This window comes from Colobus angolensis, unplaced genomic scaffold, assembly GCF_000951035.1.
Source record: "Colobus angolensis palliatus isolate OR3802 unplaced genomic scaffold, Cang.pa_1.0 Scaffold179, whole genome shotgun sequence".
NCBI classification, from domain to species: domain Eukaryota; kingdom Metazoa; phylum Chordata; class Mammalia; order Primates; family Cercopithecidae; genus Colobus; species Colobus angolensis.
This window is the reverse complement of record NW_012114921.1, coordinates 5,483,016-5,507,476: the sequence shown is the minus strand read 5'-3', so window position 1 is coordinate 5,507,476 and position 24,461 is coordinate 5,483,016. Positions and strand designations below refer to the sequence as shown.

The window sequence follows — 24,461 nt, the reverse complement described above, 5'->3', positions numbered from 1 at the left end:
TAGGAGAAATACCTAATGCAGATGACAGGTTATGGGTGCAGCAAACCACCATGGCACATGTATACCTAGGTAACAAACCTGAACTTTCTGCACATGTATCCCAGAACTTAAAGTATTTTTTTTAAAAATTGATATCGTAGAGGCAGAGAGTATAACAGTGGTTACCAGACACTGGGGAGGGGAGGGAGTAGGAGAGAATGGGAAGGGACTGGACAATGGATACAAAGTCACAATTAGGAGGAATAACTTCTGGTGTTCAACTGCACATAAGGGTGACTATGATAAAGAGTAAAACATTGTATATTACAAAATAGCTGTAAGAGAGGTTGTTGAAAGTTCTCATGACAAAGAAATGATAAATGTATGAGGTGATAACTATACTAACTATCCTGACTGGATTAATATTCAGCATAGATGTATATCAAAACATCAACTTGTGCCCCATAAATATACACAATTACAATGCGTCAATCTTTTAAAATTACTTAATTTTTAATTAAAGATTATACACAAATCACTTGATCACAGATTTATCTACTGGAGAGCTGGAGTAGGGCAGCTTTACCTCTTACCTTGCACAGAGATACTAATAAACCAGCAGGGCCTTAACTGGCCAATCCTAATGTGTAACTGGATGCTCACTAGGAAAGGATTATACATGGACTTTAGATTATGAGGTTTGAAGTCCTCATCTGTCATTTACTATCTGTGCGGTCTTAGACAAATTATACCACATTCCTAAATTTTAATTTTGTTATTTATGAGTAATATATTTACCTCAGAAAGTTTAAAAAGATTAAAAATTACTTGCAAAAGTAAGCAAATGAGTTAGGAATGTGTGCTTGTATATAAAGAAGTGGAATAATGTTTATGTGTGAATGTGTGTGTATTTACGTGTGTATGTATGACTAAAAATGCCTCACTTAGTAGGCCAGAAACTCTATACATGGTAGTCATTATTATTATTATCAGCAAGATTAGAATGATTATTTCTGATACAAACATAATTACTTATATAATTTGAAGCTGTTCAGATTTAACAGGAAATTATAACACAAGGCATGTCACTCAATTTAGAGTCATTCAAGTAGAAATCCTTTCAATATACATGTTATACACACAACTTTATGAAAATAAATTTCAGATCCTATAGAGTACAAAACTGAAAATTTTGAATGATTCTTACTTTAAGGATTACTTTTTAAAACTGCCTACTCAGGTAAAACTATATCATTAATTCATTCCTCTAAAACATCTTTCTCCTCCCCACTCCCACCTAGAGTTCATTGTAGATCCTCTGTAAATGTTGAATGAAAGGATTTGATGAATGATTAGATTGTTCTGAATTTAGAAAGTTTTAAAATATGAATTCAGAAATAAAATCAGTAACAGCTAGCTTGTTTAACTCTACTATGCACAAGATTGGAAATATTCCAATCATCCATTACTACTATATTTCATGAAAATGCTTCACACAGGTTTCAGCAAATACTCCCATAAATACTGGTCACAGGACTAAAACTATCACCAGATCAGTGTCCAGTACAGTCAGATACAAAGCATTCAACCAACAATCTCACCAAGAGTGGCAGGGCTGGGGGCATTCAAAGGGGAAGTGTCCAAAAAGAATCACAGATTTTCCTGCTATGACATGTATACAATTTTTTATAGATACTTACACATACATATATTTATACACTGTGCCCCCACCCATCCTACATAGTATAATACTTTTTAGTTTATAAACATTTTCATAGACTATATCTCATTTTCTCATTTGAGCATCATGACAACACTATCAGGTAAATATGAGAGATATTAGAATCCCACTTAACAGATGAGAAAACTGAGACTAATATCAAGTGACATATACAAGGTAACACAGATATAAAATAAGGTTATTAGGTCAACACTCTATTACAAGATAATTTTATCCCTTAAAAGTTAAATAACTTTTTTTTTTTTTTGAGACAGGGTCTCGCTCTGTCGCATAGGCTGGAGCGCAATGGCACAATCTCGGCTCACTGCAACCCCCGCCTCCCAGGTTCAAGTGATCCTCCCACCTCAGCCTCCAGAATAGCTGGGACTACAGGTGTGTGTCACCATGCCAGGCTAGTTTTTGTATTTTTAGTAAAGACGGGGTTTCACCATGTTGGCCAGGCTGGTCTCGAACTCCTGACCTCAAGTGATTTGCCTGCTTCAGCCTCCCAAAGTGCTAGGATGACAGGTGTGAGCCACTGCATCTCAGCCCAAAAGTTAATTTTTTTTTTTTTTTAGATGGAGTCTCACTCTGTCGCTAGGCTGGAGTGCAGTGGCACGATCTAGGCTCACTACAACCACTGCCTCCCAGGTTCAAGCAATTCTCCTGCCTCAGCTTCCCGAGTAGCTAGGACTACAGGCGTGCGCCACCATGCCCAGCTAATTTTTGAATTTTTAGTAGAGACGGGGTTTCACCATGTTGGCCAGGATGGTCTCAATCTCTTGACCTCGTGATCCGCCCGCCTCAGCCTCCCAAAGTGCTGGGATTACAGGCATGAGCCACAAAAGTTAAAAATTTTTTAATAAACGTACTGAGTCCTCAAAAAGAAAACACTAGAAAAGTACAAGATCAGGATCTGATCTCACTCTACAATTTTCTATCTGTATAAGCTGGATAATTTACTTAACTCCTCAGAGCCTCAGTTTTCTCATCTAGAAAATGATAACAGCATTTAAAAAACATTTTTTTAATTTTTTAAAAAATAGAGATGGAGTCTTGCTGTGTTGCCCAGACTGGTCTTGTAACTCCTGGGGTCCAGTGACCCACCCACCTCGGCCTCCTAAAGTGCCAGGATTATGGGCATGAGCCACCGTGCCCCAGCTGGATAATGGCACCTATCTTGCAGGATTACTGTAATGAGAAAATGTATGTAAAGGGCCTCCTTCAAATTATCTAAGATAGCAGTCCCCTACCTTTTTGGCACCAGGGTTCAGTTTCATGGAAGAAATCAGAGAGGGTGGTGGAGCGGGGTGGTTTTGGGATGAAACTGTTCCAACTCAGATCATCAGGCATTAGATTCTCACAAGGAGCATGAAACCTAGATCCCACACATGCTCAGTTCACAACAGGGTTCACACTCCTATGATAATCTAATGCAGCTGCTGATCTGACAGTAGGCAGCGCTCAGGCAGTAATGCTTGCTCTCCCGCCACTCACCTCCTGCTGTGTGGCCTGGTTCCTAACAAGCCATGGACCAGGACTGGTCCACAGCCCAGGGGTTTGAGCCTCCTGAACTAGGACATAACAAGTGCTTAATAAATGGGAAAAACTTTTTTTTAATTATTTTCCTTTTTCTCTAGGCTCTGGCTATCTCAGTTCCTAATAGGGTTAATAGAATGGTTAATAGAATTATGCTTTAAGATTCTTTCTAGTTCTAAAAGGCTATATTTCTCTACAGGAGAGTGAACTATTTCTTTCTATATTAAGAAATTCTGGGACTGGGAATAGTGGCTTAAACCTGTAATCCCAACAATTTGGGAGGCCAAGGCAGAAGGATCACTTGAGCCTAGGAATTCAAGACCAGCCTGGGCACAAAGCAAGACCCCATCTCTACAAAAAATACAAATTAGCCAGGCAGGGTGGCACATGCCTGTAGTCCCAGCTACTCAGGAGGCTCAGGTGGAGGGATCACTTGAGCCTGGCAGGTCAAAGCTGCAGTGAGCCGTGATTGCACCACTGCACTCCTGCCTGAGCAACAGAGTAAGACCCTGTCTCAAGAAAAGAAAAAGAAAAAGAAATTCTGGGGTTTTAAATTCAGGTCACACTGCCCCATCTTGTAGTTTCTCAAAATGTTTGTAAAAACTTAACGAGCAATGTGTTCATTTAAAAAAAGAATTATTGGCCGGGTATAATGGCTCACATCTATAATCCCAGTCTTTTTTTTTTTTTTTTTTTTTGAGACGACAGTCTCCCCCTTGACGCCAGGCTGGAGTGCAGTGGCGTGATCTCGGCTCACTGCAACATCTGCCTCCCGGGTTCAAGCGATTCTCCTGCCTCAGCCTCCCGAGTAGCTGGGATTACAGGAGTGCACCACCATGCCCAGCTAATTTTTGTATTTTTAGTGGGGACGGGATTTCACCATGTTGGTCAGGATGATCTCAATCTCCTAACCTCGTGATTTGCCCGCCTTGGCCTCCTAAAGTGCTGGAATTACAGGTGTGAGCCACCACACCTGGCCTATAATCCCAGTCTTTTGGGAGGCTGAGGCAGGAGGATTGCTTGAGGCCAAGAGTTTGAGACCAACCTGGGCCACAAAGGCCCTATTTCTACATAAAAGAAAATAAATAAATACATACACGCATACATACATACATAAAAAGTATAACTTACCAACAGTTTTGCGGCCTGAACACGAACCACCCAAGAGCCATCACTGACCATGTGACAAATTTTTCCAAACGCATCATCAACTAAGCGTATTTCTTCATTAGAGGAAGGAATTGGGACAATGCTAAATTAAAAGAAAATAAATGAAATCACTTAGAACAAAACATGATCCTAAGTCTGCAGGCTCAGGCCAGGCACAGTGGCTCACATCTATAATCCAGCACTTTGGGAGGCCCAGGCAGGTAGACTGCTTGAGCCCAAGAGTTTAAGACCAGCCTGAGCAACATGGCAAAACCTCATCTCTACAAAAAAAATACAAAAATTAGCCAGGCATGGTGGCATGCGCCAATAGTCCCAGCTATTTGGGAGGCTGAAGTGGGAAGATAACTTTAGCTCTGGAGGTGAAGGTAGAAGTGAGCTGAGATCACACCACGGCAGCCTGGGTGACAGAGCAAGACCCTATCTCAAAAAATGAATACAGTCTGGGCACAGTGGCTTATGACTATAATCCCAGCAGTTTTGGAGTCTGAGGCAGGTGGATAACTTGAGGTCATGAGTTCCAGACCAGCCTGGCCAACATGGTGAAACCCCCTCTCTCCTAAAAATATAAAAATTAGCCGGGTGTGGTGACACATGCCTATAATCCCAGCTACTCAGGAGGCTGAGGCAGGAGAATCACTTGAACCTGGAAGGTGAAGGTTACAGTGATCCGAGATAGTGCCACTGCACTCCAGACTGGACAACAGAGCGAGACTCCATCTCAAAAAATAATAATAATAAACAAATAAATACATAAGTAGGTAAGGCTGCAGGCTCAATAAACTGAGAACAGACAATGAAGACTGACATACATGAAAATGATAACTGAATAGTTCAAATCCTAGAATGATTAAATACAGTTCAGAATAAACAAATCACTCTGGGAGTAAAAACCAACTCTCTCAGTTGCATTGCAAATTATGCTTTTTTTTTTTTTTTTTGAGACAGGGTCTCACTTCTGTCACCCAGGCTGGAGTGCAGTGGCATGATCACTGCTCACCGCAGTGTCAACTTCCTGGGCTCAGGTGGTCCTCCCAGTTTACTCTCCTGAGTAGCTGGGACCACAAAAGCATGCCACCACACCCAGCTAATTTTGTATATTTTTAGTAGAAACAGTTCACCATGTTGCCCAGGCTGACCACAAACTCCTGAGATCAAGCAATCCACCCGCCTCAGCCTCCCAGAGTGCTGGGATTACAGGGGTGAGCCACTGCACCCAGGCGTAAATTTTCAATGTATTGAATAAAAGTGTGTAACCCACCAAAGGGTCAGCCAGGTGTGGTGGTTCACACCTGTAATTCCAGCACATTAAGATACTGAGGCAGGCAGATTACCTGAAGCCAGGAGCTTGAGACAAGCCTAGCCAACATGGCAAAACCACATCTCTACTAAAAATACAAAAAATGAGCCAGGTGTGGTGGTGTGCACCTGTAATTTCAGCTACTTGGGAGGCTCAGGCACGAGCACGAGAACTGCTTCAACCCAGGAGATGGAGGTTGCAGTAAGTTGAGATCACATCACTGCACTCCAGCCTGGGCCACAGGGCAAGACTCTGCCTTTAAAAAAAAAAAAAGAAAGCATGTAACCCACCAAAGGTTCAAAGATTTATGAAGTTATCAAAAACTAGCTTCCACCAAATATTTCATATCCTTAAGCTTATTATCTCCTATAACTGAACTTCTGTTTTTTTTTGAGAGAGAGAGTGTCTTGCTCTGTCACCCAGGTTGGAGTGCAGTGGTATGATCTCGGCTCAGTGCAATCTCCACCTCCCGGGTCCAAGCAATTCTCCTGCCTCAGCCTCCCTAGTAGGTGGGATTACAGGCGTGTGCCACCATGCCTGGCTAATATTTTTATTTTTAGTAGAGACGCCAGGCTGGTCTCGAACTCCTGACCTCAGGTGATCCACCACCTTGGCCTCCCAAAGTGCTGGGATTACAGGCACCACCGTGCCCAGACTGAACTTCTATAAATACAGTAAATCTCAGAATAAATCAAGATAAAACTTACTCATCAATCTAGTCCTAAAAAAAGAGACAATTTCCAGTTAGCCCTTTTCTTTGTATGTGTCTAAGTCCTAAAACAATACAAATGGAGCCTACTCCTACAGGTTTATTAATTCATTCTGGTTTTCAAATTTTGGCAGTTTAATGAAGAGGAAAAAACACCTCTTTTTCCTATACGAGGAAAAATAAAATATTCTATAAATATTTATGAATAAAATATAAATAAATATAAAGAAAATATTCTATTTTATAAAATATAATAATATTGCCTACCTCCTCAAAGAATCACTGTGAAAATAATAATTTAATTGCTGTGAAAATGTTTTTAACCAGGAAAACAGTACATAAGAGATCACTACTCTCAAACTCATCTGGTATCTTTATCTGGCATTTGGCACAAACCAAACTAAAATGGTCCCAAACAATTTTAAAGATTTTTTTGTAAAGTACTGAAAACCATTTAAGAAAGATATTCCAATTTCTTCACTTATGGATGAGAAGGTTAGGACCAAAGAAGTGAAGTATCTTTCCGAGGGTGTACAGAAAATTCCTATCAGAGATGAAAAATGAGGACCAGGCAATCTGATTTTCAGCCCCTTACTCCCCATTGCCTTCCAAAAATCTAACCAACATTTCTTTTCTAGAAGTGGGCTTTCTGCACAGTGAGAGGAGAGGAAAATGGCTTCACAATCAACAAAAGTCAGCTTACACCCACACTGACCTTTCAGGATAGAGCTGACTGACAACCCAGATAAGCTGGACTGCAGCACTGCGCACTTGTTCATAGTCATCAGAGAGCAATTTACAGGCCTGCAAAGAAGAATTCCAAAAGTCTATTAGCTCTGTGTCCTCTCAGGCAGTGTTTAAACTATTTTCAAAGTGAATATAGGGTGGCTGGATAAGGATGCCCAGTAAAATACTTGTGTGTGGTTTTAATTTCTTGAATCTTTGCCAAACAATGAATCTTGACCTCTGTCAGCTGCTCTGGCTGTATTCTGACTATGCACCCTCCTACCCCATGTCTGAAAGGAGAATCACAGACTGACGGCATAAAAACATCTAGAATAGCATCAAACCCAGCAAAGCATGCTGGGAGCCCACAGTACTATTTTCACAGGCTCAAATACCAAATATAGGTTTTTCCCTCCACTTGTAAAAATCAAAGCACACACTTCTGTTTACTTTGGTCTGAAATCATTGGCCTCCATTTCAATCCACTCACTCTTTCTGGGTAGCTCCATACTCCCTAAATACTGATGGCTCCGAATAACCTATCCTTAGCTCTGATTTCTCCTGATCTCCAGACCTTTATAACTACTTATGGCTGGAATTCTCTTCATGTATGTCCCATCCAACTTTTATACTCAACACACCCAAACATGAACTCACTAAGGAACCAAATTCTACCTTATGTCTTAAATCCTACACTATCAATCCATCCTCACTCCCTTGAGGCTCTCATTACTGCTTGTTTAGACTACTCTCATGCCACCAAACATCTGAATCAGCCAACTAACTTTCCTTCCTTCCTCTGAGTCCTTACTATCCAAGTTTCCTTTAATTATCTGGCTTCCCGCAGTTTTCCTATAGAAAAAGAGGGCGATGGTCACCCCACCACAAGCATTCTGGACCCATTCTACTTCATTCAATAGAGGAATAAATTTGGTTTACACATCCGTGATAGGGGTTTGGCTAATTATCTTCTTCCCATGAGAGATAAAACCACTCTTGGCAGACTAACAAAACCTAATTTCTGAACATGAATTTAGATTGCCTGTTACCAGATTCAGTCAATTATTCTCCAAGAGAAATATAGCCTTGTAAGGCCTTTTGGTCAGGCCCTCAATCAGCTTTTCCACAACTTCATTATGCCTTTCTTTACCGCTAATACTACATTCATGTGACTTTTTTTTATATGATCCTATGGTTTTGGTTGCCCTTCTCCAGACACACTCTAGTTTGTGAAGTGTGGTGCCCAGAAATGACTTCATGTATGGCCCAACCAAACAGTGATCAGCAAGACTAACACGTTCCTTATTCTAAATGCTACACTTTTCTTCAGGTACTCTCACACTCATACTGAGTTGTAAATCCTCCTAAAAGTCCTTTTTGTATGTACTACTGCTATTTAATTACATAACCTCCATTCTCTTCCTGAAAAGTATGTTTTGAATATGACTTCACATCCATCCCAATCAACACTGCCACTATTAACCAATGAAGTCCTTAAGTTTTCAAATTCTGAGAACCAGTGTGCCACCCTCCCAGCTTCACGATACCTCCTCCCCTTCCAGACAGTAATCATTTAAGGTACCTGATTATAAATTGTTTGGTGTAATTTCAGTCCTCTTTCATGGAGCTGCAACTAGATAATAAATATATAGCTTAAGTGCCTGGGAGGAAAAGAGCAATATTTCCAATGTCTCCCCACAATCTCACATATTGTCCCCTACTGTATCAGGCTAACGTGGTTCCATTTAGCCAAAATCAGTGCTATATAAATAAGAAACCTTGTCACCTTTCAAGAGAAGCATTCGAGCATTTCATAAATCTAACCCATGGACTGCCCCAAGAAGGCATTAGAAAAATATGAAATAATAATATGAAAGCTAAAGAAAAAATGATCAACACCACCTCCCCCTATTATAATATTATACCAAGTCATATCCCTCCAAGTCGAAGGAATTATAACAGGTTCCTACCATGCTTTTCATGTTTCATAAATACACATGAAAGCTACCAGAGAAAGCCAAAAAAAAAAAAAGCACAGTTGTATACAGGGATGTGTGTCACTGAGTTCTGTGAGGCCACCACCAATACCTTCCTGAAAGTATATGCTGAAGGATTCACAATGTATCCAAGGCAGCACTAGCTATAAACTTAAAAAACAAAAATGAACACTAGCCCCAACTAGTTTCCATAATCACGTTTACCATGGCTTTTATAGCTGCTGTTCTGACACGTGGGTCTTGGTCACTGAAGTAATCCCCTATAATCTTCTGGACATCTCTGGCAGCTAGGCCTTCTGCATCTTTTGTGACACTTTTCTCCAAAGAGCCAAGATTGCCAAGTAACTGCAGGCACTTATTTCTTACACCATGAGACGTATCTGTCAGATGCTATCAAAAAAAAAAAAGAAAAAGAAAAAGAAAAAAAGGACACGATTAAGATATCTTAACAAACAAAGACAAAACCAGAAACAAAAGCACTGCATCAACCTTAGGGGTGATTTCAAGCCCTATATTCTCAGGACAGTCTGTCTAGCATCATGTTACTTGAGCATGTGTCTTCTCAAAAAAAAATGAGTCCTTAGAAAATAAAAGTCCTAGTTTTTCATCTTTGTATTCCCAATAGCTAGTACTTTGCCTTGTATAGAGTAAGTACTTTAAAATTCGTCCCTGAATTGCCTTTTACTTGCTTTCAAATTTTAAAACAAGACAAACATGTATAAATTTTTTAAACTTTTAATATCCACAGAAATATGCAAAAATCTTAAGTGTACAGCTCAATAAATTTTCACAAATACACATATATAGCAAGCACCCAGATTAAATAGTATATAACCAACACACCAGAAATATCCCTCATTCCTCCTCCAAGCAACTACCTCACCACACCACCACCAAAAATAGCTACTATCCTGACTTCTAACACATAAGTTCATTTGTTTATTTTTGTACTTTATGAAATCAAATAGTATCTGGCTTCTGTGGCTTAATATTATGTTTGTGAGATTTATGCAAGGTATGGCAGATAGCAGTGGCTCATTTATTCTTGTTACTTATACAGTATTCATTTGTAAACACATGAAAATCTATTTAGCCTTTCTGTTGATGAATATTTAAGTTATTTCCAGTCTTTGGCTATTTTGAATAATGCTACTGTGATTATTCTTGTATGTGGCTTTTGGTGTACATGTTCACATTTTTGTTGGATATATATGTAGAAGTAGAATTGATAGATAACAAGACATGCTTCAGCTTAAGAAGATACTGCCAGTTGTGTACAGCAGCTCATGCCTATAATGCCAGCACTCTGGGAGGCCAAGGCAGGAGGATCACTTGAGCCCAGGAGTTCAAGACCGCCCTGGGCAAATGGTGAAATCCTGTCTCTACCAAAAAATAAAAAAATCAGCTGGGTGTGCTGGCACATGCCTATAGTCCCAGCTACCCAGGAGGCTGAGATAGGAGGATCCTTTGAGCCTTGGAAGTGGAGGTTGCAGTGAGCCGTGATCATGCCACTGCACTCCAACCTGGGTGACAGAGTGAGACACTGCCTCCAAAAAAGAAGATACTGCCAAATAGTTTTCCATAATGGCTGTACTAATTTACACTTCCACCAGTGCTGCATAAGTGTTCTAGATGTGCCACATCCTTGTCAACATTTAGTACTATCAATATTTTTTATGTTAGCACTTCTCATCGGGAATTTTAATAGTTTTCCTCCTGCATTACCCTAGTCCAATGCTACTAAAACAGCTATGTGAATAATATAGTAACATAAATTAAAAATACTTTGAAGAAATGAGATTGTACATGAGGTAATAAAAAAGGTACAAAACTCTGGATTTCAAACTTCTTTTGACTAACATCCAAAGTAAGAAACATACATAATACTGTAACACAGTACATAAAAACACACATACACCAAGTTTAACAAAACAATATTTACCTTATAGCTTGTGATTTACTCTGATATTTATATTTCATTTTCTTTTTATAAAAAAAAATTGTGTCTGAAGAAATTGGTCGCATTACCCACTAAAGGATCATGATTCTCAAAGTGAGTCACTAGTTTGGAGAAAAGTGAATGGGACTTGGCCAGCTTGAACAACACAGCGAGGCCCCATTTCTTTAAAAAAAAATTTATAGCCGAGTATGGTGGCACACACCTGTAATTCCAGCTACTCAGGAGGCTGAGGCCAGAGAATTGCTTGAACCCAGGAGGCGGAGGTTTCAGTGAGCCAAGATCACGCCACTGCACTCCAGCCTGAGCAACAGAGCAAGACTCTGTCTCAAACTGTGCCCCCTAAAAAACAAAAACAAAACAAATAAACTATTTATATTTAGCATAAAAACATCATTTCTCATGACTAACCTGTTGATTGCACCTCTGTTACAAATACTTTGATTTTCAAGCATCAAACTAAATCCTTCCAGCTTCTGTTAACCAGGCAACAATAATGCACAATCAATGTATTACTGCACACCGAATCTTAGCCCAAAAGAGAGTCTCATGCTGTCAGGGAAACAATTACAGTTTTATGATGTCCTTCCCCTACAGGCCACTTCTTGCATCAAGGTTATCATCATTAAGAACTGCTTTTGTTTATACTGTTGGATAAAAACTTACTAATTAAAAAAAAACTGCTAAGTATCTGCAGATGCTGCTTTGGTGTTACACACTTTGTCAGGCCATTGAAGTGCCATCATTTTTATATTAATGGAGCAAGTAAGCAAACCACATCCCCAATAATAGACCAATTTATGTCAAAAATAAAAATAAACTAGTTTACAATTTTGCTATATATTTAAAAAAATGGTTCTGCATATCAACAAAATCTGAGAATGAAGTTGAATAAGACAAAAATAACATACTGACCCATTCAGCATCGATATGGATTTTTTTTTCCTATGAGATAAGGGTCTCGCTCTGTCACCCAGGTTGGAGTGCAGTGTGGCGATCAGTATTCACTGCAACCTTGGCCTAACAAGCTTAAGAGATATTCCCACCTCAGTCTCCTGAGTAGCTGGGACCACACGTGTGTGCCATCACACCTGGCTAATTTTTAAAATTTTTGTAGAAATGGAATGTTGCCATATTGCCTAGACTGGTCTCAAACTCTTGGACTCAGGTGATCCTTGATATGGATGGTTTTTAAGGACAGATGACAACTTGGTGTATTCTGTATGCAGATTCTAATGGATACCCTCTTTTAACAAGACCTTTGTTCTCCCAGATAAACCTTTACAAATAGGAAAGAAAGCAGAAGACCCTCAATTTCAGTTGTGCAAATGCTACACTAGAAAACTGCATTAATTTCCTGTCAAGTCTTTGAACTATGTCTATTCGTCTCTCAAATGAGGATTAGCTACCCAATAAGTAAAATGATTAAGGAGAGGATAAATGAGAAGAACTTTGAAAAGTATCCAAAAGCATGACTTTCTTCCTACTGTGATACAAAGAATACAACAAAGTAACATCCTGTATTTAAAAATTATTATAAAGAGACCATTTAAACTTCAAAAAATAATGACTATAGTATGACATAGTAAATAAAACAGGAGATGAATAGAAGGAAGGAGGAAGGAATGAGGAAGGGAGACTGGAGGGAGGGAGGGAGGGAAGAAAAGTAGGAAGAAGAGAAGAGAGGGAGGGAGGGGAGGCAAGCTCTTTTTATGGTAATAACAAAGTCAGGCAAGATTTAATAACAGTTGCTAAAATAGTGGGTAAAGTTTGATGAGGAAAAGCAAATTTACATAATCTCAAAGTATCTCTCCACAAATTATCTATTTTTGATTTTAATATTTTATTATTATAGTCATAATTATATATATTTATGGGATAAAATGTGATACTTTGATACATGTATGCAATGTGGAATTATTAAATCAAGTTAATTAACATATATCCATCACCTATCATTTTTTGTGGTGAGACATTTGAAATATTCACTTAGGTTTTTTGTTTTTTAAGAGACAAGGTCTTCCTCTGTCACCTAGGCTGGAGTGTAGTGGCACGATTACAGCTCACATAGCCTGGAACTCCTGGGTTCAAGCAATCCTCCTGACTCAGCCTGAGACTACAGGTGCACGCCACCACGCCCAGCTACTTTTTTTACTTTTGTAGAGACAGAGTCTCGCCACATTGCCCAGGCTGGTCTTGAATTCCTGGGCTCAAGCAACCCTCCCATCTTGACCTCACAAAGTGTTGGGATTACAGGTGTGAGTCACTGCACCTCCCTCCTCTTAGTTATTTTTAAATATACATTATCGTGGACTATAGTCACCTGCTATGTAATAGATCTCAAAACCTATTCCTCCTATTCCTCCTGTTGAGTTGAAACTTTGTAACCTTTGACCAGCAACTCCCCACTCCCTCACTTCACTACCGCTCCCAGCCTCTGGTGATCGTCACTCTACTCTCTTTGAGTTCAACTTTTTAAAATTATACATATAAATGAGATCGTGTGGCATGTGTTTTTCTGTGCTTGGCTTATGTCACTTAGTATAATGTCTTCAAGGTTCATACATGTTGACATGAATGACAGGATCCCCTTCATTTACAAGGCTGAATAGTATTCCATTGCATGTTATATACCACATCTTCTTTATCCATTCCTCTGCTGATAAACAGGTTGATTCCATACACTGGCTATTGTGAATACTGATGCAATGAACATTGGAGTGCAAGCATCCCTTCAACATACTGATTTCAATTCCTTTAGATATATACCCAGAAGTAGGATGGCTAGATCACATGCTAGTTCTATTTTTAGTTTTTTGAGACCTTCATCTTGTTTTCCATAAATGGCTGTACTAATTTATATCTTCGCCAACAGTGTACGAGGGTTTCCTTGTCTCCCCATGCCAACACTTGTTATTGTTCATCTTTTTTATAAAAACCATTCTAATAGATGTGAGGTGATATCTCATTTAATCTGCAATCTGCATGTTCCCAATGACTAGTGATGTTGCACACTTTTTCATGAACCTGTTGGTCATCTGTATGAAGTGTCTGTTCTGGTCCTTTACCCATTCTTATAGCCAGGTTTTGTTGTTGTTGTTGCTACTTAGTTGAATTCCTTATATATTTTGGATATTAGCCCTTGTCAGATATAAGGTTTACACTTCTTTTTTTTTTTTTTTTTTTACCTCTATGGGTTGTCGCTTCACTTAGTTTCTTTTCTTGTATAGAAACTATTTAGTTTGAGACTTTTTTTTTTTTTTTTTTTACCTCTATGGGTTGTCGCTTCACTTAGTTTCTTTTCTTGTATAGAAACTATTTAGTTTGAGACAGTCCCATTTGTCTATTTTTTGTTGTTGTTGGTTGCCTGTTCTTTTAAAGTCACACAAAAAAATCATTGCCCAGATCAATGCCACAGAGCTTTCCCTGTGTTTTCTTCTAGCAGTTTTGCAGTTTCAGGTCTTTCGTTTACGTCTTTAATCCACTCAGTTCAAGTATGTATATGACATAAGGGTCTAATTTCATTCTCCTGCATATGAAAGACCACTTCTCCCAGTATCATCTATTGAATAGATTGTCCTTTACCCAGTGTGTGTTCCTGGTACCACTGTCAAAAATCAGCTGACCATAAATGCATGGGTTTGTTTCAGGGCTTTCTATCCTGTTCCTTTGGTACTGTTTTTATGCCAGTACCATGTTGTTTTGACTACAACTGCTTTATAATATATTTTGAAAACAGGGAATGTAATGCCTCTGGCTTTGTTCTTTTTGTTCAAAATTGTTTTGGCTATTCAGTCTTTTGTGGTTTCATACAAATTTTAAAGATTTTTTTTCTATTTCTGTGAAAAATGATATTGGAATTTTGATAGGGATTACACTGAATCTGTAGATCATTTTGGGTAGTATGGACATTTTAACATATTAATTCTTCCAACCCATGAATTTTAGGGAACTGCCATCCTGTTTTCCACAATGGTTGCACTATTTTGCACTACTACTATCAATGCACAAGGGTTCCAATCCTTGCTAATACTTTTTTCTTTTTGGCAATAACTATCCTAATGGGTATGAAGTGATATCACACTGTGGTTTTGACTTTCTTTCCCTAATGATTAATGATTAGTGATATTAAGCATCTTTTCTTATTGGCTTATTGGCCATCTATATGTCTTCTTTGGAAAAGTAAGTTTCCTTAAGGAACTCATGACCCAATAGTCATAGTTACAAAAGAAATGCAATACATTATAACTGCATTTGGAGATGGGGCCTTTCAGGAGGTAATTAAGGTTAAATGAGGTCATAAGGATGGGACTCTAATCCAATAGGACTGGTGTCCTTATGAGAGCTCTCTCTCCTCATGTACAGGGGAGAGGCCATAAGAGAACACAGCGAGTAGACAGTTGTCTTTAAGCCAGGTAGAGCATCCTCACTAGGAACTGAATTTGCCAGCACCTTGATCTTAGATTCTAGACTTCAGAAACGTGAGCAATTTCTGTTGTTTAAGCCATCCAGTCTGTGGCATTTTGTTATGGCAGCCCTTAGAGAGGTATATCCCAGAAGTGAATTGCTGGATCATATGGCAATTCTATTTTTGAGTTTGGGGATCAAATAACTCTATAATCAAAACCTGGCAGACACCACCTTAGCCAAGTATCAAAGGCAACATCATCAACGAGTCAAACGTCATCTGTGCCTCATGATATGATACATTGTGAGGGACACAAAATTATTTGTTATATTCTTATCAAAATGCATTGGCTGAATCCAAACTGAAAATAACAGATAAAACCAGATTGCAAGACATTTTACAAAATAAATGCCCTACACTTTAAAAAATGTCAAAGTAATGAAAGACAAAGAAAGGTTGAGTGATCTTTTCAGATTAAGGAAAACAAAAGAGACATGAAAACTAAATATAGTCATGCATCAGTTACCAAAAAGGATACATTCTGATAAATGCATCATTAGGTGATTTCATCACTGTGCCAACATCAGAGTGTTCTTACCCAAACCTAGATTGTAAAGCCTACTACATCTAGCCTACATGATATAGCCTAATGCTCCTAAGCTATAAACCTGTACAACATGTTACTGTACTGAATACTGTAGGCAACTGTAACATAATGGTAAGTATTTGTGTATCTAAACATATCTACACATAGAAAAAGTACAGTAAAAATATAATATTATAACCTTATGTTATAATATTACTGTTAAACTGTATATACTAATATACATTACACTGTCATATATGCAGTCCATCCTTGACTGAAATGTCATTATTAAGTGATGCATGCTGTAATTGATACCCTTAAAAAATACATATGAAGCATTTACTTCGGTAGAAAAAGGGCATGATTTCTCCAATTTACTTAAATGGTACATTATTCAGCTGTAAAAAGGAAGAAAATCCTGACACATGTTACAATGTGGATGAACTTTGAGGACATTATGCTAAGTAAAATAAGCTAGGCACAAAAGGACAAATATTGCATGATTCCACTTACATGAAATCCCTACAGTAGAAAAATTTATAAAAACAGTATATAGAATGGTGGTTGTTAGGGACTAGGGGATGGGGAGTTACTGTTTAATGGGTATAGAGTTTCACTTATGCAAAACAAAAAGAGCTCTGTCAGTAAAAGATGGTGATGATCACACAACTCTGTGAATATACTTAATGTCACTAAACAGTATGTTTTAAAATGGCTGACATAGTAAATTTTATGTTATCTCTATTTTATGACAATTTTATTAAAAACGTAAACACTTAATTACCATATGACCCCAAAATTCTGCTCCTTAGTATTCATCCAAGAGAACTGAAAACATGTATTAAGCAAAATTTGTAAGTGAATATTCTTAGTATACATCCAAGAGAACTGAAAACACATATTAAGCAAAAAACTTGAAAGTGAATATTCATAGCAGCATTATTCAAATCAGCCAAAACGTGGAAAAAAATGTAAATATTGATAAATTCACCAAAATTCAGTGAAGTATAATTTTTTTCCTTATATTGATTTATTTTGAGACAGAGTCTCACTCTGTCACCCAGGCTGGGGTGCAGGAGTGTGATCTCAGCTCACTGCAGCCTCTGCCTCCCTGGTTCAAGTGATTTTCATGCCTCAGCCATCAGGGTAGCTGGGATTACCACCACACCCAGCTAATTTTTACATTTTCAGTAGAGACAGGGTTATCACCATGTTGGCCAGGCTCGTGTCAAACTCCTGGCCTCAAGTGATCTGCCTGCTTTGGCCTTCCAAAGTGCTGGGATTACAAGTGTGAGCCACCACGCCAGGCCTGAAGTATAAATTTTTAATAGTTGTGGTAAGATATAATACGCATACCATGCTATTCTCCCAGAGAACATATGCAATTCTCCCAGACAACATGTACAATTCAATGGTATGTATGTATATGTATGTATGTATTTATGAATGAATGAATAAATGACAGGGCCTCACTCTGTCGCCCAGGGTGGAACACAGTGATGCCATCATAGCTCACTGCAGCCTTGACCTCCTGGGCTCAAGCAATCCTCTTGCCTCAGCCTCCCAAAGTAGCTGAGGCTACAGATGTGCACCATCACACCTGCTAGTTCTTTTGCACAGATGAGGTCTCATTGTGTTGCTCAAGCTGATCTTGAACACCTGCACTCAAGCGAGCTTCCCACCTTGGGAAGCGTTAGGATTACAGGCATGAGCTACTGCACCTGGCCAATTCAATGCTTTCAGTATTGTACATATATGCACAACCATCACCACAGTCAGTTTTCAAACATTATCATTACAGAAAGATCCTCTTCCTGCAAAAAAAAAAAAAAAAAAAAAGCCATTCCGTACCCTTTAGCTATCAATTCCTATCTCTCTGTTTGCCTAAGTCCTAACCAACCACTAATGTACTTTCTGTCTCTATAGACTTAACCTATTATGGAAATTTAATATAAACTGAATCATGTAATAGGTGGTCTTTTGTGTCTGGCTTCTTTCACTTAGCATAATGTTTTCAAAGTCCAACGAAATTGTAGAATGTATTGGTATTTTATTCTTTTTAATGGCCAAATAATATTCTAATGTGCATTATTTATCAATTCATCAGTTGATGGTCATTTGACTTGCTCCCACCTTTGACTATTATGAATGCTGCTGCTGCAAATATCCATAGGGCAAGGTGCAGTGGCTCACGCCTGTCATTCCAGCACTTTGGGGGGCTGAGGTGGGCAGATCACCTGAGGTCAAGAGTTCGAGACCAGTCAGTCCAACATGGTGAAACTCCGTCTCTACTAAAAATACAAAAAAATTAGCTAGGCGTAGTGGCAAGCACCTGTAGTCCCAGCTACTCAGGATGCAGAGGCAGGAGAATTGCTCGAACCCAGGAGGCAGAGGTTGCAGTGAGCCAAGATCACACCACTGCACTCCAGTTTGGGCAACAGAGTGAGACTCCATCTGGGGAAAAAAAAAAATTCATATACAAACTTCCGAGTTAATATGCTTCAGTTTGTTGGTAAGTATCTACAAGTAGAACAGCTGGGTCCTATGGTAAGGCTATTTTTAATTTTTTGAGGAACTGCCACACTGTTTTTGAAAGCAGCTGAGTGAACACCAGGCACAGTGGCTCACTCCTGTAATCCTAGCACTTTGGGAGGCTGAGACAGACAGATCTCTTGAGCTCAGGAGTTCAAGACCAGTCTGGGTAACACGCCAAAACCCCATCTCTACAAAAAATACAAAAATTAGCCAGGCGTGGTGGCATGCACCTGTAGTCCCAGCTACTTGGGAAGCTGAGGCAGGAGGATCACTTGAGCCTGGGAGGCAGTTTTATTACAGACATCCTAGAAATGTGAGATGGTATCTAATTGTGGGTTTTTTGTTCTTTGTTTTCAGACAGACTCTTGCTCTGTCACCTAGGCTGGAATGCAATGGGAAGATCTTGGCTCACTGCAACCTCCACCTCCCATGAGGCTCCCACCTTCGAGCCTCATGCCTCAACTTCCCGAGTAGCTGGGATTATAGGCGCCCACCACTACACCTGGTTAATTTTTGTATTTTTAGTAGAGACAGGGTTTCACCATGTTGGCCAGGCCGGTCTCGAACTCCTGACCTCAAGTGATCCACCCGCCTTGGCCTCCCACAGTGCTGGGATTACAGGCGTGAGCCACAGCACCCAGCTCATTGTGGTTTTGATATGCATTTCCCTAGTGACAAGTGATGTTAAGCTTTTGTGTTGTGTGTTTACCTCTTTTGTGTATCTTCTTTGGAGAAATACCTATTCAGATCTTTTGCCTATGTTAGTTTAATACTTTTTTTAAAAAAATTTGCCACTTTCCCTTCTCTGTCATGTTTTTAATTGGGTTATTTGTATTTTTATTACTGGGTTGTAAGAGTTCCTTAGATAGTCTAAATACAATTACCAGCCAGGCGAGGTGGCTCACACCTGTAATCCCAGCACTTTGGGAAGCCAAGGTGGGTAGATCACTTGAGGTCAGGAATTTGAGGTCAGCCCGACCAACACAGCGAAACCCCGTCTCTACCAAAAATACAAAAAACAGCTGGGTACATGCCTGTAATCCCAGCTACTCAGGAGGATGAAGCAGAAGAACCACTTGAACCTGGGAGGCAGAGGTTGCAGTGAGCTGAGGTCAAGCCACCACGGCACTCCAGCCTGGATGACAAAGTAAGACTCTGACTCAAAAAAAAAAAAAAAATACAATTACCTCATTATATATATGATTTACAAGTATTTTTTCCCATTCCGTGGGTTGTCTTTTCTCTGAAAAACAAGTTTTCAGTTTTGGTGAAACCCAGTTTATTTACTTTTTTCTTTTATTACATGTGCTTTTGTTACATCTAATAATCCACTGCCAAATCCAAGGACATGAAAATGTACCACTATATTTTCTTCTTAGGGGTTTATAATTTTAGCTCACATATATTCAGGTCTTTGATTCATTTTGAGCTAATTTTTGCATGGTGTATGGGAAGTTTCCAGCTTCCTTCTTTTACTTGTCCCAACACCATGCATTGAAAGGACAATTTTTTTCTCCATTGAATGGTACTGGCATCCATATAGAAAATCAGTTGACCAAAGACACACGAGTTTATTTCTTCTCCTTCTTCTTCTTTTTTCGTTAGAGACAGGGTCTTGCTGTGTCACTCAGGCTGGACTGCAGTAGCACAGTCTTGGCTCACTGGCAGCCTCAACCTCCCAGGCTCAAGCAATCCTCCCATGTCAGCCTCCCAAGTAGCTGAGACTACATGCGCGCACCACCATTCCTGGCTAGTTTTTATATTTTTTGCAGAGTTGGGGTTTTGCCATGTTGCCCAGGCTGGTCTCAAACTCCTGGGCTCAAGTGATCTGCTTACCTCAGCCTCCCAAAGTAGTGGGATTACAGGTGTGAGCCACCACACCTGGCCAATTTCTTGACTCTCAATTCTTTTTTTTTTTTTTACTTTTTTTTAATTTTGAGACACAGTCTCACTCTGTCGCCCAGGTTGGAATGTACTGGTGCAATCACAGATCACTGCAACCTCCGTCTCCTGGGTTCAAGCGATTTTCCTGCCTCAGACTCCCCAGTAGCTGGGATTACAGGTGTGTGCCATCACACCTGGCTAATTTTGAATTTTTAGTAGAGATAGGGTTTCACCATGTTGGCAAGACTGGTCTCAAACCCTTGACCTCAAGTGATCTGCCTACCACAGCCTTCCAAAGTGCTAGGATTACAGGCGTGAGCCACCATGCCTGGCCTTGACTCTCAATTTTATTCCATTTATCTTTACATCTACCTTCACATAGTACCATAGTATCTAGATATTACTGGTGCTTCTTTTGCTAGATTTATTCATAAGTGTTTTCTTGTTTTGTTTTGTTTTTGTTTGTTTTGTTTTTTTAATAGAGATAGGGTCCCGTTCTGCTGCCCAGGCTTAGTGGAGTGGCATAATCAAGGCTTATAAGGCTCACTGCAGCCTTGTCCTCCTGTGTTCAAACAACTCTCTCTTCGGCTTCCCAAACAGCTGAGACTACAGGCATGTGCCACCATACCCGACTAATTTTTTCAATTTTTAGTAGAGATGAGACCTCACTGAGTTGCCCAGGCTGGTCTCCAGTTCCTGAGCTCAAAAGATTCTATTGTCTCAACCTCCCAAAGTGCTGGGATTACAGGCAAGAGGCACTACCACACCCAGCCATAAGTATTATTTTTGATGCTACTATAATTGAATTGTTTTCCTAATTTCATTTTCATATTATTCACTGCAAGTGTATATAAATACAATTTATATTTTGTAGGCTGATTTTGCATCCTGCAATCTTGCTAAACTCATTTATTACTTCAAACAGTTTTTTAGTGGATTCCCTAGGATTTTCTACATACAAGGTTATGTCACCTGTGAATATGAGGAGATAATTTTACTTTTTCCTTTCCAACATAGAGGCCTTTTATATCTTTTCTATGCCTAATAGCCCTGACAAGAACCTTTAGTACAATGTTAAACAGAAGTGAAGAGAAATATAATGACCTATTTATTTTGTTTCTCATTTTAGGGGAAAAGCATTCAATCTGTCCAAATTAAGTATGATGTTTCCTGTCAGTATGTTTTTTTTAGATTCTATTTATGAGGGTCAGGAAGTTCCAGTCTATTCCTGACCTATACTATCCTAAAAGCCTAAAAATATTACAAGATATTTTATGCGTTCTTACAATACAAGGGTGTTAAGAGTTTGTTAAATACTTTTTCTTCATTTATTGTTATGATCATGTTTTTTATCCTCGATAGTGTATTACATTCATTTATTTTCAGATACTAAACCAACCTTGCATTCCTGGAATAAATCCCACTTGATTATGGTATATACTCCTACTTGTGTGCTGCTAGAGTTGATATGCTAGTATTTTGTTAAAGATATTTGGATCCACATTCCTAAGAGTCACTGGTCTGTAGCTTTCGTTTCTTGTGATGTCTTTTGTCTGTTTCTGTTAACTCATAGAATGAGTTTGGAAGTGTTCTCTCCTGCTCTATTTCTTGGGAGAGTTTGTAAAGAATTTTCATTAATTCTTATTTCAATATTTGGTAAAATTCACCAGTGAAGCCATCGAGGCCTGAGCTTTTCTTTGTAGAGATTTGTTTAGCTGTTTTTCTTAATCACTAGTTTAATTACTTTACTTGTCATAGATCTATTCAGATTGTCTAGTTCTTTAGTCATTTTCAGTAGTTTTTGTCTTTCTAATAATTTGTCCACTTCAACTAAGTTATCCAATTTATTGGTATACAATTTTACTTTTTTTTTTTTTTTTTTTTGAGATAGAGTCTCGCTCTGTCGCCCAGGCTGGAGAGCAATGGCACAATCTCAGCTCACTGCAACCTCCACCTCCCAGATTCAAGTGATTCTCCTGCCTCAGCCTCCTGAGTAGCTGGGATTACAAGCATGCACCACTATACCTGGCTAATTTTTGTATTTTTAGTAGAGACGGGGTTTCACCTTGTTGGTCAGGCTGGTCTCAAACTCCTGACCTCCTGATCTGCCCACCTCACCTTCCCAAAGTGCTGGGATTACAGGCGTGGGCCACTGCACCCAGCCTACGATTTTTCATAATATTAACTTATAATCCTCTTTAGTTGTGTCAGGTCTGTAATAATGTCTTTTTTTTTTTTTTTTTTTTTTTTTTTTTGAGCCAAGGTCTTGCTCTACCACCCAGGCTGGAGTGCAGTGGCACAATCACAGCTCACTGCAGCCTCAACCTCCCAGGCACAGCAATCCTCCCATCTCAGCCTCCCAAGTAGCTGGGACTATAGGTATAAGCCACCACACTCTGCTAATTTTTTTGATTTTTGTAGATATGGGTCTCCCTATGTGACACAGGCTGTTCAACTCCTGGGCTCAAGTGACCCTCCCGCCTTGACTTCTCAAACTGTGGGATTACAGACATAAGCCACCACCCTAGACAGCGTCCTCGCTTTTCCTTTTTTTTTTTTTTTCTAATATGTCCATCTTCTGGTCCTCTCATTTCTGAATCTAGTAATTTGAGTCTTCTCTCTCTTTCTTGGTCAATATAACTAAAGGTTTGTCAAATTTGTTGATCTTTTCAGAAAAGCAAATTTGGTTTTGTTGATTATCTGTTGTTTTTCTATTCTCTGTTTCATTAATTTCTACTGTAATCTTTAGTATCCCCTTCCTTCATGTGCTTTAAGTTTAATGGGCGTTTCTTTTTCCAGAGTCTTAAGCTGGAAGGTTAGGTTACTGATTTTAGATCCTTATTCTTTTTTTTTATGATGGGCACTTTCAACTGTAAACTTCTATAAGCACTGCTTTAGCTGCATCATTTTCTATTTTATTCATCTCAAAGTGTTTTCTAATTTCCCTTTTGATTTCTTCGTTGACTCATTAGTTACACAGAAAAGTATGTTGTTTAATTTCCACATGTTTGTGGGTTTACTAAATTTCTTCCCGTTCATTTATAATTTCATCCCACTGTGGTCAGAAAACATACTTTGTATCTTTTCTATCAAGAGTAAATATGTGTATATAAATTATACCTCAATTACAAAACAAAAAACTTTTAGGCACATTGTATGATAAAGTCATAAACCAAAATGGCATTTGGCAATAGGAACAGTGGTTGCAGTTATGAATCATAGGTAGCCTTCATTACTATAGTCTGAAAAAGCTCGTGACAGATTTGCCATTGACAAACAGTTCTAATTTTTACCCTATTAAGAACCTCTACAGGCTGGGTGCAGTGGCTCACACCTGTAATCCCAGCACTTTGGAAGGCCGAAGTGGGCAGATCACGAGGTCAGGTGACCAAGACCATCCTGGCTAACACGGTGAAATCCCGTCTCTACTAAAAATACAAAAATTAGCTGGGCACGGTGGCACGTGCCTGTAGTCCCAGTTACTCAGGAGGCTGAGGCAGGAGAATTGCCTGAACCCAGGAGGCGGAGGTCACAGTGAGCCGAGATCACGTCACTGCACTCCAGCCTGGGCAACAGAGAGAGACTCTGTTCCAAGAAAAAACAGGAACCTCTACAAATGATTTAAAAAAACACACACACAAACTCTATATGCTTAACTGGCAAAGGACGTAAAAAGTTAATTCCCATGAGAGGAAATACAAATAAAGGAAAAACATGAAAAAGAAACCTCATTAGCAGTCTCTTCAAAAAAGAGATTTTTTAAAAATGAAGTATCATTTTCCACATACCAAATTAACAGGTTTATCTTTGATTTTTAAACATTAATATCTAATGCTAGAATAAAGCAGTGAAACTAGGTACTCTCATATACTACTTGTGGGCATACAAATTGGAACACTTTGGAAAGCAATTTGACAAAAAGTATTAAGAGCCTTAGCTGGGCACAGTAGTTCA

The 24,461-nt window shown here is 39.1% G+C and overlaps 1 protein-coding gene across 1 annotated transcript in view; it reads right to left on the bottom strand.

Annotated features, from left to right (window-relative positions):
* Positions 1-24,461, bottom strand: part of INTS4 (integrator complex subunit 4) — a 112,258-nt gene that overhangs the window by 70,853 nt on the left and 16,944 nt on the right. The window contains exons 4-7 of the mRNA XM_011938966.1: positions 9,342-9,527; positions 8,723-8,773; positions 7,130-7,218; positions 4,370-4,490 (exon numbers count right to left, since the gene is read on the bottom strand). Of these exons, the coding sequence (XP_011794356.1) occupies positions 4,370-4,490; positions 7,130-7,218; positions 8,723-8,773; positions 9,342-9,527 (447 nt within the window). The remainder of the gene's footprint in view (positions 1-4,369; positions 4,491-7,129; positions 7,219-8,722; positions 8,774-9,341; positions 9,528-24,461) is intronic.